Source organism: Telmatherina bonti (genome assembly GCF_933228915.1).
Source record: "Telmatherina bonti genome assembly, chromosome: 5".
Lineage (NCBI taxonomy): Eukaryota > Metazoa > Chordata > Actinopteri > Atheriniformes > Telmatherinidae > Telmatherina > Telmatherina bonti.
In genome coordinates this window covers 28422413-28439256 of record NC_136623.1, presented here as the reverse complement: position 1 = coordinate 28439256, position 16844 = coordinate 28422413, and the positions used below count along the sequence as shown (strand labels likewise).

Sequence of the window (16844 nt, the reverse complement as noted above, 5' to 3'; positions counted from 1 at the left end):
AAATTGGGACATTATCTTCAGTTATTTTTAGATTTTAGACACTAATTAGTTTTGTCACTTGTCATGTTTCATCAAAATGTTTTGATTTTTTTTTTTCCCCCCCACTAAAACGTTGGCAAATGTATTGCATTTCCCAGTAGAGAGGAGCTCTGGGATTTTTCTGTTTTGGAGGATTTGCAAGTTTTTCAATCATAGCAAACAGAGTGCGAGTGTTGTTGATGTTCAAGTACAAGATATTAAGTGCACAAGTGCTGTTGGGAAAACAAAAACTTTTTGAATGACATGCAGACAATTTTGTTTTAGCAACCACTTGGAGAAGAGCCTTCAGCTTCTGATGGACAGGGTGGATGACATGAGCCAAGAGATTGTCAAATATAACACCTACAGCCGCAACCTGAGTAAGCAACAGCAGCAAAAGCACCAGGTAACGCTTGCATGCACACTTGGATACAACCAAAGTACCAAGTACACCACCTACAAAATGAACCAGCAAGACCAGCATATACACACACACACACACATAGACAAACAGATGCACACACACATTGACAAACAGATGCACACACAGCCACGTCCACAGCAGGAGAACAGAAGGTATATTCCTGTAGGACGGGGACACAACCGGTTGCCCCGACAATCGCAGCAGGCGAGCAGCAGAGGCTCCAGGTAACACAAACACAAAACTCATAGAAAAATGGTCCTCCAGGCTTGAACATGAAAGTACACACTCCCATTCAGACTACACAGCAGAAATACTGTCAATGACAAGTGTTAAATACACACTTTCACTAACATCTATATCTAAAGCATGTATAATAATGAGTGCAAAGGTGAGCTCTACTTTTTACTTAAATTAAACACTTCGCTTTTTTTCCTTCTTTTTTTTCTTCAACTTTATTAGAGTACTTTAGAAAGGAAAATTGGGTGGAGTCTCAGCTAGTAAAATATAGTCAAATGTGTTTTGGTTTTTTTTCCGTCTTGTCCTGTATGCTAAAATATCTAGTTCTTGGCAGTGAAGTGAAGAATATTAATGTGATGACAGAGATTAGAAGCTCTGTCACTGACAGCCCTGACAGAAAAAAGACACTGCAAATTCATTAATTTAACAGAAGCTATTCCACTGTAACGTGTGGGCTTCCAACAAAGAAAGCGGGGTTAGAAAAGACAAAAAAAAAAAAAAAGGTGAGACTTGTAACTTTTGCAGAACAAATGAGCACCCTTGTGACAGCTTTTCAGAGTTGGAAAATCCTCTGCCATGAGTTGCTGGAGGATTTAACAGCAGAAGCTGCATTAACTTAGAAGCATAAACGAGTTCGGAAAGAAGCGAGTCACTATAAGTGCCGGCATCAGCGCGAGGAACTTGAAGCTAAGACACGGGATTAGAAGTCATTACTGTTGTCTTGAATTTACACCGCTGAGGTCAGAGTGATTGATGTTGAACTTGTAATAAGTGTTATATTATCCCGCTTCACCTCACTGCAGTAACTTATGCGTGCCCTTAGCAGATCAGCACACTTTGATTGCAGACATCATTCTCCTCCATCTGCCGCATTATTTTTCCTGTCAAGAAGCCATTTTCATCTTTGTAGGCGCAGCCTCTGTGATAGTCATTAATTGAGCCTTATGTGAAGAAAAGAAGGTTCAGAAGGTTAAAGACTGCAGGTCATGCTCGCGCTTCACTGACATACGAACTGAAATCTGGTGTTAGCAAACAGTCTATGCTCACACTTTCACGAATTAGCAGAAACACAAATATGCGGTGACAAACGTGCTCCTAGTGCAAATAGTAGAAGATGCACTCACCTCCTACTGCACACCCACAGTCTGCCAGAAATGCCTGCAAGACCAGAACAAACACTGTCACTTAGATAAAGAGTAGGCCACAAACCATCTGCAACTACAACCTCGGCCAGATGCATCATAAACATCCCGCAACGGATGGAAACACAAACGTCACACAGTCTCGCGAGCACATTATTCAGGAAAATGGAAGAACATCAACACAAGGTGACTCACTTATGCGCGTACAAACATACACCTACATTAAGACGACTCCATTATTTCGTCATTATCCTGTACAAATGGGAGTTAGAAAATGCCGAGGTATTAATGTTGAGCCACACTGAGTCATCATCGTGTTCTTTCCGACACCGGATAAAGCCACAGACGGGTTCGTACACAACAGGCAGACTGAGAAGAAACACAAATTCATGACCACGGATGCTGCTTCATACAAGCTCATACCCACATGTTTCATCCTCGGGCCATTCACCCACACGTTTAGATCCATCATCCTCCCTGTTCTGCCTTTCTCATCATCACAGCCTCCGAGCCCTCGCCCTTAACATTCACACACACACACACAAACACCCCGGCTCGTGTGCAGTATCACGTCGACAACTCCTTAAATGGCGCCAGCTTTTTCATGTTTCACACAATTCTCCATCAGCAACAACCGGCACACACACGGAAAAAGAAAGTGAGCTTCTATTAAAACTTTCACACGTCTGCAGTGCATGCCCCTTGTAATCTCGTGCTATTGACCCTGCTGCTTTCAGGACAAATGGAACCTTATTAATCATCATAGAAAGTTGCAAAAAGGCACTGTGCTGAGAGCACCCCATTTTTCTTTTATAGCCGTCTGAATTTGGTAAATGGCAGATTCCCAGGCACACACCGCAGCCAAGTTGGTCTTTGTTACAGGAGATGTGTGTTTCGCTCCCTCCCGATTCGTTCACATCCGAAAGCAGGCAGCTCTTCGCTGTAGATTAGGTATGGTGCAGTGTGCTAATCCGCTAAACTGAAGCGTGTTTATGGCTAATGACAGAATTCAGCGATGATTAAAAGATTCAACAACATTGTTTCTGAGTCATCATAATTTTTTACTTTAAATAAACCCAAATAGGAATTTCAAACCAGGCAAATCAATGGAAGACGAGGTTATTAAAACTATTTCATAAAGACAAAAAAGATCATCACTAAAAGGGTTGATTGCATGTTTTCCCATCACACAAAGCTAAAAGAGAAGTTTTTGGTATCTTTACCCAGAAAAAACTTCATTTATCCATAACTTTCAAACTGATGCTTTCACAGAAGCCGGCTCACTATTATGTTTTAATTCTATGGATCTCTTAAATGATCAAATTTTCCTAGACACTGCACCCTCAGAAGAGCTTGCATACTGTCCACTGTGACCATTTTAACAGTGGAAATTTTTACACAGCAAAGAACAACTCCTGAGACCTTTTAGCGGCTGCTAGCCATTAGCCACCGTTCACCTGGAGCCCCATCCAGCTTCTCCCTGCAGCTTGTACTCGCCCCACGGTTCATGCTAAGCGGTGAGTCAGGCAGCTAATGGAGCTAATAGTACTTGGTGTTGATAGACTTGTTCCCTGGACACCTGAAATGATCCATTTACTGCACTGACACACCTCGACACATCTAGAGGAATTTGACCAATCAAAAAGCTCTTAAGAGACACCCGAGCTTCGAAAGTGAATGAGTAAAAAAGATCATGCTGTGTAGGGCCACTTTAAACCTGGCATGATGTCTGACTTAATGTGCAAAAAGGAAGGTGAGACTGAACAAATAACGCAGCAGTGGTCCGATAGAGGAGACGTTGGAGCCCAGTGTAGGAACGGGACTCCAGAGAAGTGTGAAAAATTAATTTTATTAAGCAAAGAGAGACGATGTCTTTAGACAAAAGGGACCAGTGGATCATTTGACCCAATATTTAGTGGACATAAAAGTACCACCAGAGAGAGGAAGGTGCTAACACAAGGAACAACATGATAATCAGTCATTTAACAAGTAGCTGCATAAGGAAAGAGCTCAAAATATCATAACAGCCAATGCAAAGTCACGACAGCGAAGTCAAAATGAATTAATCCAGCTTTGCCTCCAAGATTTATCTGGAGAAATAATTAAGAAGCCAGTTTTTTTTACCCTGTGGACCAATAATAAAGTTATTGTGTTGCTACTGAACTCTCTGAGATAATAATCTTCAAATCTGTACGATAATTGTCATTTGATGATGATAAACGCTGGCTTCTGTCTGGTATTATTAATAACCCACAACAAAATCAGGGTGTATTACGCCGTTCTATTAGCTGATTTGCACATGGTCCAAGCACAACCTCCCCAGCATGCTATGGTGGAGATGCTCAGCAGCAAGTTTTAAAATAAACATGAGAAAAAACAGAGGAGGTTCTGCTGCAGTTTGCGGTAGAACAGCTGGGACAAGATTGTTTTTCAACCCTCGTGAAGCGCACACACACACACACACACACACACACACACACACACACACACACACACACACACACACACGAGACCTCGGTTCCGTTTGGAGAGGACTTGGAAAAACAGCTCGATGGGACTTAACGGATTGGACGGTTTGTAAATTAAAAAATGGGAGGAAAAGCTCTGCTGTTATGAGTAAAAGATGCTTGTTCTGTGTTTGCGTCGCACATTCCTGTGTTCAGCTTTGACAATAACTTCCAAACGATGATTCCAAAACTTATTAGGAAGTCATGACAATAGTTTGCAGCATCTGAAGTGCAAAAGTTTTATCACATTAGCATGTTTGGTCATGTCATGCTGTGGCTCGTCGGCAGGCAGAAATGATCAAATAGCTGTGTTTTCCCTTTTCATGTCGTTTATCTCAGCAAGCCGTACTGGTGCATTATGGAATGCTTGGTTGAAAGCACACAACCGGCTCCCACACCACTTGCCATCTTTGCCTGCCACAACCTTCCCTTCCAGCAGAGTGTGTCAGTGTCTTCTCCACCATACCAAATTAACAAGGCTTTTAGGATCTCCAGAGATGTGGCACCTCACTGATTTACTGACTGTCAGCCCACTGCAAATCACTCCGTTCCTGTTAGCGCTCATAACTCTTGTGTCTCTCCGTCTCCTCCACCTCTTGCTTTCATCGTTATTTTCCTGTACATCTTGCTTCCTTACTTTATGTTCCCTCTCTAACTACGTGCCTCCTGCTTCTTTGTTGTTGTTGTTTTTTTTTCCCGGTTCCTGGCTCTGTTACTTCCTACTTCCTTTTCTTCTTCCACTCGTCACATTTTCATGCTGCATGGTTTCAACCCCCTTTATTTCTGATTGAATATTCTCTCTCGTTGCCATTTGCTTTTCTTTTTTTTTTCCTCCCTGCTTCTCTCTCTCCTCCTCCTCCACCAATGCCACTCTTTTCTTGGCCCTTGTCCTTCCAGTACCTCCAGAGGCGTCAGCAGGAAAACGCCCAGCGGCAGAGCAGAGGGGAGCCCCCGCTGCCTGAGGAGGACATCACCAAAATGTTCAAGCCCCCCCAGCCGCCGCCACGCATGGACACGTTGCTTATTGCAGGTATGCACACAAGCACAACCTATGCATGCTTTTTTGCTTTTGTAATCAACACTAGAGACCTCCCCCCCCTTCCATCAGCCGCCTCTGCTCCCCTCGCAGGAGCTCAAGTTCTGTTTTGCAATTATCTCCACCATTATCTTGAAATTACATTAATTTAAAGTTTATTGACTCAATCTCCAAGTCGACCGCCCCTTTTCCCTGCTGCTGCACGCTGCTCAGCTCTCCGCCTTCTGACAACAGTCTGATCCTTCCGTTTACTCCCTTCAACACTAATTTGATGTTGTGCTGTTTGTTTCTTTCCCACCTCCGCCTGTTTGTGTCTCCCAAAATGCACATACCATGTATATGTGTGTGTGTGTGTGTGTGTGTGTGTGTGTGTGTGTGTGTGTGTGTATATATGTATGCACACATGTTCGCATATTTCTATGTGTGTGGGGGGGCTTGTGAATACATGTGGCTACCTTCCAACAGGGCAAATTAACAACTACTGCCAGAACGTGAAGGAATTCACCTCGCAGAACCTCGGGAAGCTGTTCATGGCGGAGGCTCTGCAAGGCCACAACTAGAGGAGAGACAAAAGAGTGAAAGACGAGGGAGGAGGAAACGGAGATGCATTGACGTCAACCGCAGGAGTGCTCACCATTGTTTGTCAACTAAGAATCCATTTCCAGTTTTTAATGCTTAAATCCATCATTGGCAGAATTCTATTTGATGACTTGTATTGATTTAAATAAAAGTCGTGCATCTCCATATTTTTTCTGCGTTGTCTTGTATGTTATCACTCTGCAACTGTCCTGATGATGGGAATTAATTGCTGCATATTGTAACTGCAGACTTGGGAATAGTTGTGTTTTCCATCGTGTAACAATGGCTGCTTTCCTACAGACTATTGATATGCTGCAACAGAGCTTGCCCGAAAACAAACTAATTATACAGTCAAATGACATTTATAATGTTATTGCAGCATTCCTTTTGTTTTGGAGGCAGGTGGAATCCATTAGTGGATTTGCAGAGCCAGTTTACTTGGGATGAATAAATTCCTGCAAACAACTGAAGCAGGGAGGATCTGCGCAAGTTGAGTTTTAAATGTCTGGACTGAAATTTTCAGTTTATATCCATATGAAGTTAGTAGCTTAATAGTCCAGCAATACCACTACAAACGCTTTCATTGTTTTCATAAAAGGTTTTTTTTTTTTTTTTCAATTATTACAGAAGTGAAGCAGAGGGGAACTGAATTCTCATGGTGGAGAATAAAATAAACATTTTACTTCCACATGATATCAGTGGCCATTCGCTTGTTTCAGCATGTTAAACTGCTTAGTGCTGCTTTCCACAGAGTCCTGGGTAAATACAATAATTCATTTGAACTACATTTGCAAATTCAGTACTGCCTGCTTGCATGTTAATGTTTTGCAGGTATGTTGTGGAAGGTATATGTGCCATGTTCACCACCAGAGCATCAGGGTGCAGATATTTGATATTTCTCAACATGGAGCAATAGATACAAGTTGTGATGTCTTGTGTTTGCCCGTTAATACAACACTGTTGGCTTTGCTTTTTCTGTTTCAGATCAGTACGTTTTTTTTCTTGAATATTTGTGTGTGTGTGTGTGTGTGTGTGTATTTGTTGACCTGTGAGAGCAGCTGCACTGTTTCTGAGATATTAATATTCAGGTCTCAGCTTTCTATGTGCCATCTACTTGTTTCACACAGTGTTCTGTTTATCTAAATGGCAAATACATGGCAGGACTGCACATCAGCCAGAAGGGTTAGATAGAAACAGATTTATCAAAGCAATTCTTAAAATGACCCTGCGGTGGACTGGTGACCTTTCCAGGGTGTACCCCATCTTCCGCCCAAAGCCTGCTGGAATAGGCTCCAGGTTCTCCATGACCCTTCATCGGACTAAGCGGTTTAGATAATGAATGAATTAATGAACATTAATAATCATCAAGAAAGGATATTCTGGGTGTTTTGTTCTTTTTGGATTTGAGTAAAGCCTCATCCATAACCAAGATTACAGTTTTAGTTGTGTGCCAGCCTGTCGATCAGAAACCAGTCTGTCGTGTGTCCTTAAGCAGCTCTCACTAAACCTCTACGTTGGCACAGAAGCTAAAAACATCACATGCAAGTTTTAAGATGTTCTTACACTGATCCTCTGCAGTGTGTCTGATGCCTGAAAATTACTCCTTAAATCATAAACGCTTCTCATTTGTGGAGCCTGTCACTGGTGTCCATTCCGCCCAGCAGCAGGAAGCTGAATGGCCCCTCATGTTTTCTCCAGTAATGAATCTTGCAGCTCATTGTCTAATGATCACACTCCACCACCAGTCTGCTGGATGCTCTGTTGGTTTTTTTTTCTTTCTTTCTTTCCAGACTTGCAGCTAAGCAGCATCATCTTACCTCAGCAGATGATGTTATTTAACTTGTCATCAGCTTCGCCAAGACATGTAATAACTTGTAGTGCTCCTGCTTGTCATCAGCACAATGTCATTAACAATAATTACAAGTCAACCAACATGATAAACACTTATTAGAACAGTGACACTTGAGTCGGAAATAATTTTATCTCCCAAATCACGTTTCTCCGGCATGCTGGCATGATGGAAAATATTAATTCATGGCGGGGGCCTCAGTTTATTAGCATTAATTAAGGTATCTGCTACGTTGACAGGCACAGCTGTCTCGGTGATTGATTTGTTGTGTGATAAGATTTTCTTCCCAGTAGGAATTGTTTGACTTTCGAGCAGCGGCTATGACTCCATGTTGTTTATATTTCTGAGTCTGAGCACAGGGCAACGTTGGCCCTGACTGTTGATTGGGGCGCAGTTTCCACAGCCAACCCCCAACCCGGATGTGTGAAGAATTACAAAGCTTAAATTTCCCCGCAACAGCACCACAAACGCCGCATGAGACTGTAGATACAGGATGCGCTCCCGTTGTGCAATGGTGACAAAGGTACAGATGGTATTTAAAGTGACAGTGTTTTGATTGGAGTGAAAAGCAGTTTGGAGTGAGCCATGCTGTCACGGCAGGGCTTAAGGGCAACAGAGTGGGGGGGTGCATGAGGTCAGTATGGTGATGTGCTGCCACATTCCTGCACAGGAATAGAAATCATTACATTAACTGACTCTGCTAGTTTGCAAAGATATCACTGATTAAAAATATGAAGCTTCTACAAGTCAAACTAGTACATGACAATGAAGGAATGTCTGAGAGGTCTAAATGTGTGAATAGTTTTTGGGATTTAGCGGACAATTTAAGACATTTGCACAACTTTCACAATGTGAACAATACAACTTTTATAAAGCATTTTAATGTCTTGAATGCAATATTTTTAAAACTTATAAGATCACAAAAATAAATCAACAGTCCAGTATCCTTAAGCAAGAAGCCAGACATCTGTTAGCTGATACTGTACGTGTTCATCTGTGTGTAGGTGTCTACATTACAGAGGAACTCACTGAGGCCTCACCACCTAATTTTAATTTTTTATTCTCCTTTAGAAGCAACAAGAAAGGTGGTGGTACTGCATCAATAACAAATAGTCTCCTAAATAATAGACAAATACTTTTAGATCAGTACACCACCTTTGAGCATCATGCTTTTGTTTTTAACAGTCCCCCAATCCTCTGCATCACTGTTTACAGACCACCCAAACATGATGCTGCTTTTATCAGTGAATTTTCCAAACTTTTATCAGCAATACATGCCGCCCACAATCTTATCATCATATCTGGTGATTTTAACATACACATGGACAATCCCTCTGATTCAATGACAAAAGGGTTTTTAAGTCTATTAGATTGTTTTAACTTTACACAACATACTAAACAGCCGACTCACAACCGAGGACATACATTAGATTTAATTATTAGTTATGGCTTGTCAGTTAGTGTGTCTTCTATCATGGATTTAGCCATATCAGACCACTACTGTGTGTTTTTTAACGTCACCAGTTTTAACCAGCAGGGGGCCCCAGTGAGAACCGTTAGGAAACGATGTATTACTTCTGAAGTGGCTGAGAATTTTATTGAAATTTTATACCAAACACCTTCTGAGATCTTACCTGCTTCCTGCGATTCAGTTGTTGATCAGTTTAATAATAGATTAAAATCAGCAATTGATACAGCAGCTCCACTTGTATTAAAAACCGTTAAAACCAAACTGAAGCCACCGTGGAGAACTGAAGAAATAAAAAAGCTGAAACAAAACTGCAGGAGAGCAGAAAGACGATGGAGAAAAACTAAACTTGTAGTGCACTATGAAATCCTGCGTGATCACCTAAGAATCTATAATAACACAATAAAACAGGCAAGAACTGATCACTTCTCAAAACTCATAACTGTCAACAAAAGTAATCCAAAGTTCCTTTTTAAAACCATTGATATTTTAATAAACACTGGTTTTAATAAGTCCTCCATGCAACCATCACAAACAGCATGTGAGGACTTTGCAGACCACTTCAGAGGTAAGATCAATGCTATCAGATCCGGTCTTTTATCTAAATGCAGTGTTGATTTTAACAGATCTGAAGCATTGTTTTTACCCGAGGAGAAGCTGGAGAGTTTTGTCCTGGTTGATACAAAGATGCTTGGTCGAGTTTTCTCCCAGCTGAACCCAACAACCTGCCTTTTAGACCCTATTCCCACATCACTGTTCAAGAAATTTTATGGCTTCTTTGAGTCTGAGTTTTTACTTATCATAAATTCCTCTCTTCAGACGGGTGTCTTCCCCACTGCCTTTAAAACAGCGGTGGTGAAGCCCCTTCTGAAGAAGAGTAATCTGGATCCCAACATTCTTGATAACTACAGACCTGTATCCAACTTGCCGTTTCTTAGTAAAATGATAGAAAAAGTTGTTTTTATTCAGCTAAATGAGTTTTTAAACAGGAATAATATCTTAGAAAAATGTCAGTCTGGTTTTAGGACAAACCACAGTACTGAGACGGCCCTTTTAAAGATTGTGAACGATCTAAGAGGCAATCTGGATGCACAAAAACTTTCTGTCCTGGTGCTGCTGGATCTCAGTGCCGCTTTCGATACAGTAGACCACCAGATTTTATTAAACAGACTCAGATGTCTGGTGGGCCTCTCAGGTACTGTTTTAAAATGGTTTTACTCCTATCTCACAGATCGACAGTTTTTTATAAGTATGGATACATGCTCCTCAAAGACCCATAAAATAAAATGTGGGGTTCCCCAAGGATCAATTTTAGGCCCATTACTTTTTAACCTGTATATGTTGCCACTTGGGGACATCATCAGGAGACACGGCATTGATTTCCACAGCTATGCTGATGATACACAGCTTTACATCGCCGTGTCTCCTGATGACCTGGAGCCAGTCAACACCCTTTTAAACTGTATTTTAGATATAAAGTCATGGATGGCAGAGAACTTCTTACAGCTCAACCAGGACAAGACTGAAGTTTTAATCATCGGTCCTGAAGACAAGAGAGAGATCATTTCATGCAAACTGCAGTTTTAAATCCTCCCAGTGTGTACGAAATCTGGGTGTTATTTTTGACTCTGAGCTGAATTTTATTCAACATATCAGAAATGTTACAAAGACAGGATTTTATCATCTCAAAAACATCGCCAGAGTCCGCCCATTTCTCTCTCTTGCCAGCACGGAGGTACTAATGCATGCTTTTATTTCTAGTAGACTAGACTACTGTAATGCCCTGCTCTCTGGTCTTCCCAAAAAGAGTATTTCTAGTTTACAACTACTGCAGAACTCGGCGGCACGAGTTCTGACAAGGACCAGGGGGCGGGAACACATTACACCAGTTTTAAAGTCGCTGCATTGGCTCCCCGTGCAATTCAGGATTGATTTTAAGGTTCTTTTAGTGGTTTATAAATGTCTTAATGGTCTTGGGCCTTCTTATTTATCTGATCTGTTTTTAAGGTATGAACCCTCGCGGACCCTGAGGTCCTCAGGTACCGGCCTTTTAGTTCTTCCTAAAGTTCGTACCAAAACATATGGCGAGGCCACATTTCAGTATTACGGGCCTCGCCTATGGAACAGCCTGCCTGAGGGCCTCAGGGCTGCAGAGACTGTTGATGTTTTTAAAAAAAAGCTCAAGACCTACCTTTTTAGTTTAGCTTATAACTAAGTTTTAACATTCTTATATTAACCCATATTTATCTTTCTTTTTAGTTAATTTTATTTATTTATTTATATATTTTATATATTGATTTACATAGTATAGATTTTATTATTTTATTTTAATGGATTTTATTTTTGTTTAGTTATCACTCCAGCTCTCTCCTCATCGGGGTCCTCTTCGCCGAGGGCTGCCCCTGCTCTGACTGCATGGGTGTTGCTGTGGGGGCTGTCCCTGTCTGGTGGGTCGGGATCCAGCGCTGCAGCTTTACGGTTGTGGCGTGGGTCCTGTCTGCCCGGACCCGGGTGGCCCCCATGGTGATGGCCTGGGTGGTCTTGGTTGGGGGTAGCCCTTTGTGTAGAGGCTCCCTGAGAATACCGTTTCCTTATCTGGTGCACATCTGGTGCAAATGCACCTGGCCATTCATTCATCTTCTTTTAACTGTTACAGGGCAAATAGGGCATGGGTGAGGGTGGTTGTGGGTGGGTGAAAGGGGATGTGTATGTGTGTTAGTGTTTTATCTATTTTGATGTAAATTGTTTTATAATGTAAAGCACTTTGTATTGTTTTTAAGCACGAAAAGTGCTATACAAATAAAGTTTGATTTGATTTGGTTACAGACTCCTGAATGTATCTGGAAATAACTGAACGTGACTTATGTTAAGCACTTTGAGTGGTAAACAAGACCTGAAGAGCATTATATAACTGCCAAACCTTACAGCATTGTGCAATGCCAAGGGTAGTGTTGGTCAGGATTGCTTAGGTTTGTCAAGATAGTCTTTGTGGCATTCCCTGGACTTTGGACAATGGGACTATTCTGGACTGTAAAGGCAGATGTCTGGCAGTGAGCAGGAAACTCTGGCCGGCAGCGGTGGACCTTTTTAAACAAAGATCTGAAACCTTTATACAGACTCTTCAAGAAACTGTTAGCAGAGAGCAAAAAGAACATAAATTCAATTCAGACGTGTGAAAGGAACTGAAGAAAAAAAAAAGACGAGAAAGCACTTCAGGCCCAAAGAGATGAATAATGTTACAAAGAATTGGTCCAAAACTCAAAAGGAGACCTATAGAAAGAGGATTTAGTCATCATAAGAACTGAATGCTGTGACGTCAAATAAAAGTCTTGTTTGAAAGACTCAGAGCAACATTTTACTGGGTGGAAATGATGGCTGATATATCCGTATATTTGGTTTCATCTTGGGAAACCAAATATCCAACCTGGATTCTGCTTGAAGCTTGATGATCACTAGAGGCATCTGGTCAACATGCAACTTGCTGAGCAACATTTCACAGACTATAGGTGGGTATATGTTGCATATCTACTTATACTTAAGTCTGAAACATATAAACCAATGTAAAGCAGGCAAACCTGTGGCCTGCCTTTCCTTGCCTCTGACTGGCAAGCGTTAAGTTATCATGATATTGATTGGCCGGTGGAGACATGAGTTAATGAAGCCAATGATGGGTGAAATTAGACAGGTCATGTCCTAATCAACTTAGCAACAGCTTATTTACTTCACTGTTTTTTCAGAAATGTTAAAACTAAAAAAAAAAAAACCCACTGAATTAAAAAATTTAGGAAGATTAAGTCACCTGATGCTGCAGAAAATCAGCTATTTAAGATGCCAGATCACAGAAAAGCAAGGTGAGAAAATAGTTGTACATCTACGTGTGGATAGTCGAGGGAATGAGCAGTTAAATAAAATGCATGTTTGCACTGACGCCTCACCCAGCGCTCTGTGGGTCTGTTTGCTTATAAATCAACATCCTCTCTGAATATTGCTATTTCTACTGCTCATTGGAGACCAGACTTACATGTTAGTTTTTTTGGGTTTTTTTAGTAAACAGTTTTAGCATTTTCCTCATGAAAGATCTCTATTATAGTTTTACATTAATATCTGGAAGTGTTAATTCCTGCTTTCTCTAAACATCCCCGCGACACGGATCTGAATATCAAATTCTCTGTTTGTCTTCTTTCTGTTTTTTTCCTTCTACAGTGCAGCAGTGTAATGATTGACTGGACAGTTGTTGCAGCACCTATGCCAATCAAACTGATATGATTGACACATGGGCCCCCTGGGTCAGAGAGATGCTGATTGGCTTGACATGATCTATCTACTGAGAAGGGGCCTTGTGAACTTGGTCAGAGACATTGATTTCCTTATGTCTCTGAGCAATTTTCAACACCTTAAAATACACACTTTTACAAGACTCTACACAGCTGCATATTATGCATTCAGGTCAGGTGAGGTACATCTTAGCAATCTATAAAAATATAGATTGTTTTATTTTACTTGTAAATGCTCATATACTTTGCCTGCTGTCCCTGCCTTTAGTTATTGCTGTGGCTTCAGAACTGCAGCGTTGTTGCCTCATTATGCTGCTTGTTTTGTTTTGAACTGTGTGGAGCAGAGAGGTGTACACAAATTCATACCGAAAACCACATTTACAAGTCCCTCTCCCACACAATCTTGCTAAGTTGCCCGTGAGACAGCTGTGAGTTGGCGCGAATGACAATCCCCAAATATGAGGCGAGTTTGTTCACTAACAAACAGCACACAAGCTGGTCCTGCGGTCTGCTGACATAATGCAACCGAAAGTGATTTTTTATTTTTTTTATTTACTTTTTCACTGATTTTTCCACAACTTTCCCTGATGTTGCTTTTTCTCCTCAGCATTTGCAGAGATTAACCCAAACTACATGCTTGAACTGAGCATGGGAACCGAAGGAGGGCTTTAGCCGTGTAAACAGCCAGGCGTTTTGCAGGATGCAATAGGAGAAAATACTTAATTAGGATTATGGGATTTGTCTCTGCACCTTCAGATTCCTGAGGAGGAGGCTGGGAGATGTCAGGGGGATATAAGTTTGGTCTCATTTAATCAGTGAGCATGTCCTGCACAGCCCTGACCCTAGCAGTAATTTATTACTGCTCAAACACAAACACAAGCTCTTTCACCATGCCCGCCGCTGCCCTGTCATCGGTGATAGAGAGAATCAGCTGGCTGAATATAATGAAACCTGTTATTTCACCGTCAACTGTGAATACTTTTTCTTCCTTCTCCTCTCTCTCCCCCTCTCTTTCTCCTTTTTTTCTCCTTTTTTTTTTCTTCCCTGGCCCACATATTGCCATGGCAACTGTGAATCCTGTACAGAGTAGCTGTTGAGGATGTAAAGTAGTTTCCGTGGAAAAATAATCTTGCAAATCCCCAGAACAAGAGCAGATGCAGTTGTAGGAAGAGGTGTGTGTTCGAGAATTTAGCATTAAAGGAATTATTCCCACAAAGCCAACACAACCAGCGTTTAAATACACTACTTCACACAGCAATGCTCTACAGTACCTGTCATTCAGGCAGGTCTTTATTTGCCTTATCTCCTTTTTTCTTCATGGTCAATAGATCTTCATCTTTGATTGGCAACTGTATAGATTGAGCGAGTTGCAATTTGTCTCTGCCTGCCACCCAATTCGACGGCTGTCACCCTGCAGTGGCACAAATCCCACAGGCCATTATGAGGCTGGTTTAATCCCCAGAACAGCAGCAACAGGAGCCTTTCAAGAAGGCTCGGAGCATGATACCCTGTCTGTCACATGCATCTGTGAGCTTCAGGCAAGGCTACCGTCCGTTGTTGTGATCCTACTCCATCACAAATGTCTCGTCTTATCCTCAAGCCACTGAAACAAATGTACTGAATGTTCTCCTGCTCAAGATCAATCACATGTTACATGTAATCTCTGTTACTTTGTCTCTGTTACGCTGACACTTGGACTAAGCCTTATTGGCTGTTGTACACAAGAAATACAGATTTTTTTTTTTTTTTTTTTACATTTTCCCCCTCATGCCATTATGTATTTTTAAGAAGAAAAGGAAAAAACATTTTTTTCTTTCTTTTTTTTTTTTTCTTTTTTTTTAAATCTAATGTCTTTGTTATTTAAGAATGTTGTTCCGTCAGTGCATATTTTCATTTGTAATCCTCCTCAGTCCTTTCTGGACCACTCTTCCGTATTCTGTGATGGATTTTCAAGTGGTGAATTGTTTATTCTGTTTCAATAGATACATATTACATCTAGCGAAATAGAGAGCTACATGATGGGGAAATACTGCTCTCATGTCTGCATGGCAAGTAAGATACACTCAGGAGGTAATTAGCCTAGCTTAGCTCCTGACAGCTGTAAGCATCTGGAAGGAGCTAGCTCATGTGGTTTCTCAGAGGCTGAGAGCCTCCGATTTTTCGGTGTGACAGTTGTCTTTGTGACAAGACTTGCAGAAGCTACTGCCCTACATCATTAGTGCCCACCACACACTGTTGGCCTATAAAAGATGGATATACTGTAGCCTCTGGGTCTGAAACTTGAAGACAGTGCAGAAGTATTCTGGAGTGATGTACCACTGAGGGCAGCTAGGTGTTGACTCCAGGATATCAGACTGCTTTCAAAAGGCTCCAACATCTTTCATGAGTAACTAACAGGATTTTTTCCATAATGGCAGCTCATCTTAATTTTAATACTTGGGTTAATTTTCTGTTGTAATGTACTTTATAAGCATAGGATTAGATCATACGGAGTATGGGTTGTGAATAAAAACAAGAACCTTTTTGTGTCCTGTCTATTTGATCCTTGTGCCATTTTTTGCCCACAGTTAAGGGAATGTGGGGTTACTTCTTTTTTTATGAGAGAAAATGAGGGCCAAAGTTCATTGCTGATGCATTATTAATCAAATATGTTTCAACATCACTTTCAGGAAGATCTTAGCCCAAAATGAATAAATCATGGATGTACCTGTCTTGTTAACCAGCATGATTGTTAGTTACGATAATAAATTCTTTAAAGAAACAGAATGTAAATGAACAAAAATTTAAACAAAAAGAAAAAAATATTATGGAAGTGGTCGAATATTTGTTGTATTGTTTTGCTGAGTTAAATAGTAATACAACTTTCAAAGTTGAAAAGAATCCCACCTTGGCTCTGGAGGTGTTGAGGTTCAGTGAGCTGTTCAGGTTCCCATGCATCAATGCAGCAAAGTTTCCTTCATTCCTGTATCCTCCCAAATTTAAAGTCAAACGTCTAAATCAACTACAACATGGCTTTTACCCGCTTTTGTCTATATGCGCATGAACAAGGGGTGTTAATATATGATATTTGGCAGTATCTGTTGGCTTTACTGATGAAATGTCTGCTAAGCGAGGACTGCTGGGTGCAGTTACATACAGCTTGCAGATACAACACTAATATGGATTTCTTCATCTTCCACTTGTCAGCAAAATGAATAAGAGCATTTCTTAAATGTCATCCAGTGATTTTAAAGCAGATTTAGTCAATAAAAACGGCTCAAACAGCAACTTAGGTTTTAAAAAGGAATCTTCATGAACTCACGGAGAGTTG

At 41.1% G+C, this 16844-nt stretch overlaps 1 protein-coding gene across 1 annotated transcript in view; it reads left to right on the top strand.

Moving 5' to 3' along the window:
• The window catches only part of LOC306756201 (eukaryotic translation initiation factor 3 subunit H), a 60628-nt gene extending 54501 nt beyond the window's left edge, over positions 1-6127 (top strand). The window contains exons 6-8 of the mRNA XM_079240891.1: positions 304-424; positions 5226-5358; positions 5830-6127. Of these exons, the coding sequence (XP_079097017.1) occupies positions 304-424; positions 5226-5358; positions 5830-5924 (349 nt within the window). The 3' untranslated portion in view covers positions 5925-6127. The remainder of the gene's footprint in view (positions 1-303; positions 425-5225; positions 5359-5829) is intronic.
• The last annotated feature ends 10717 nt before the right edge of the window (positions 6128-16844 follow it).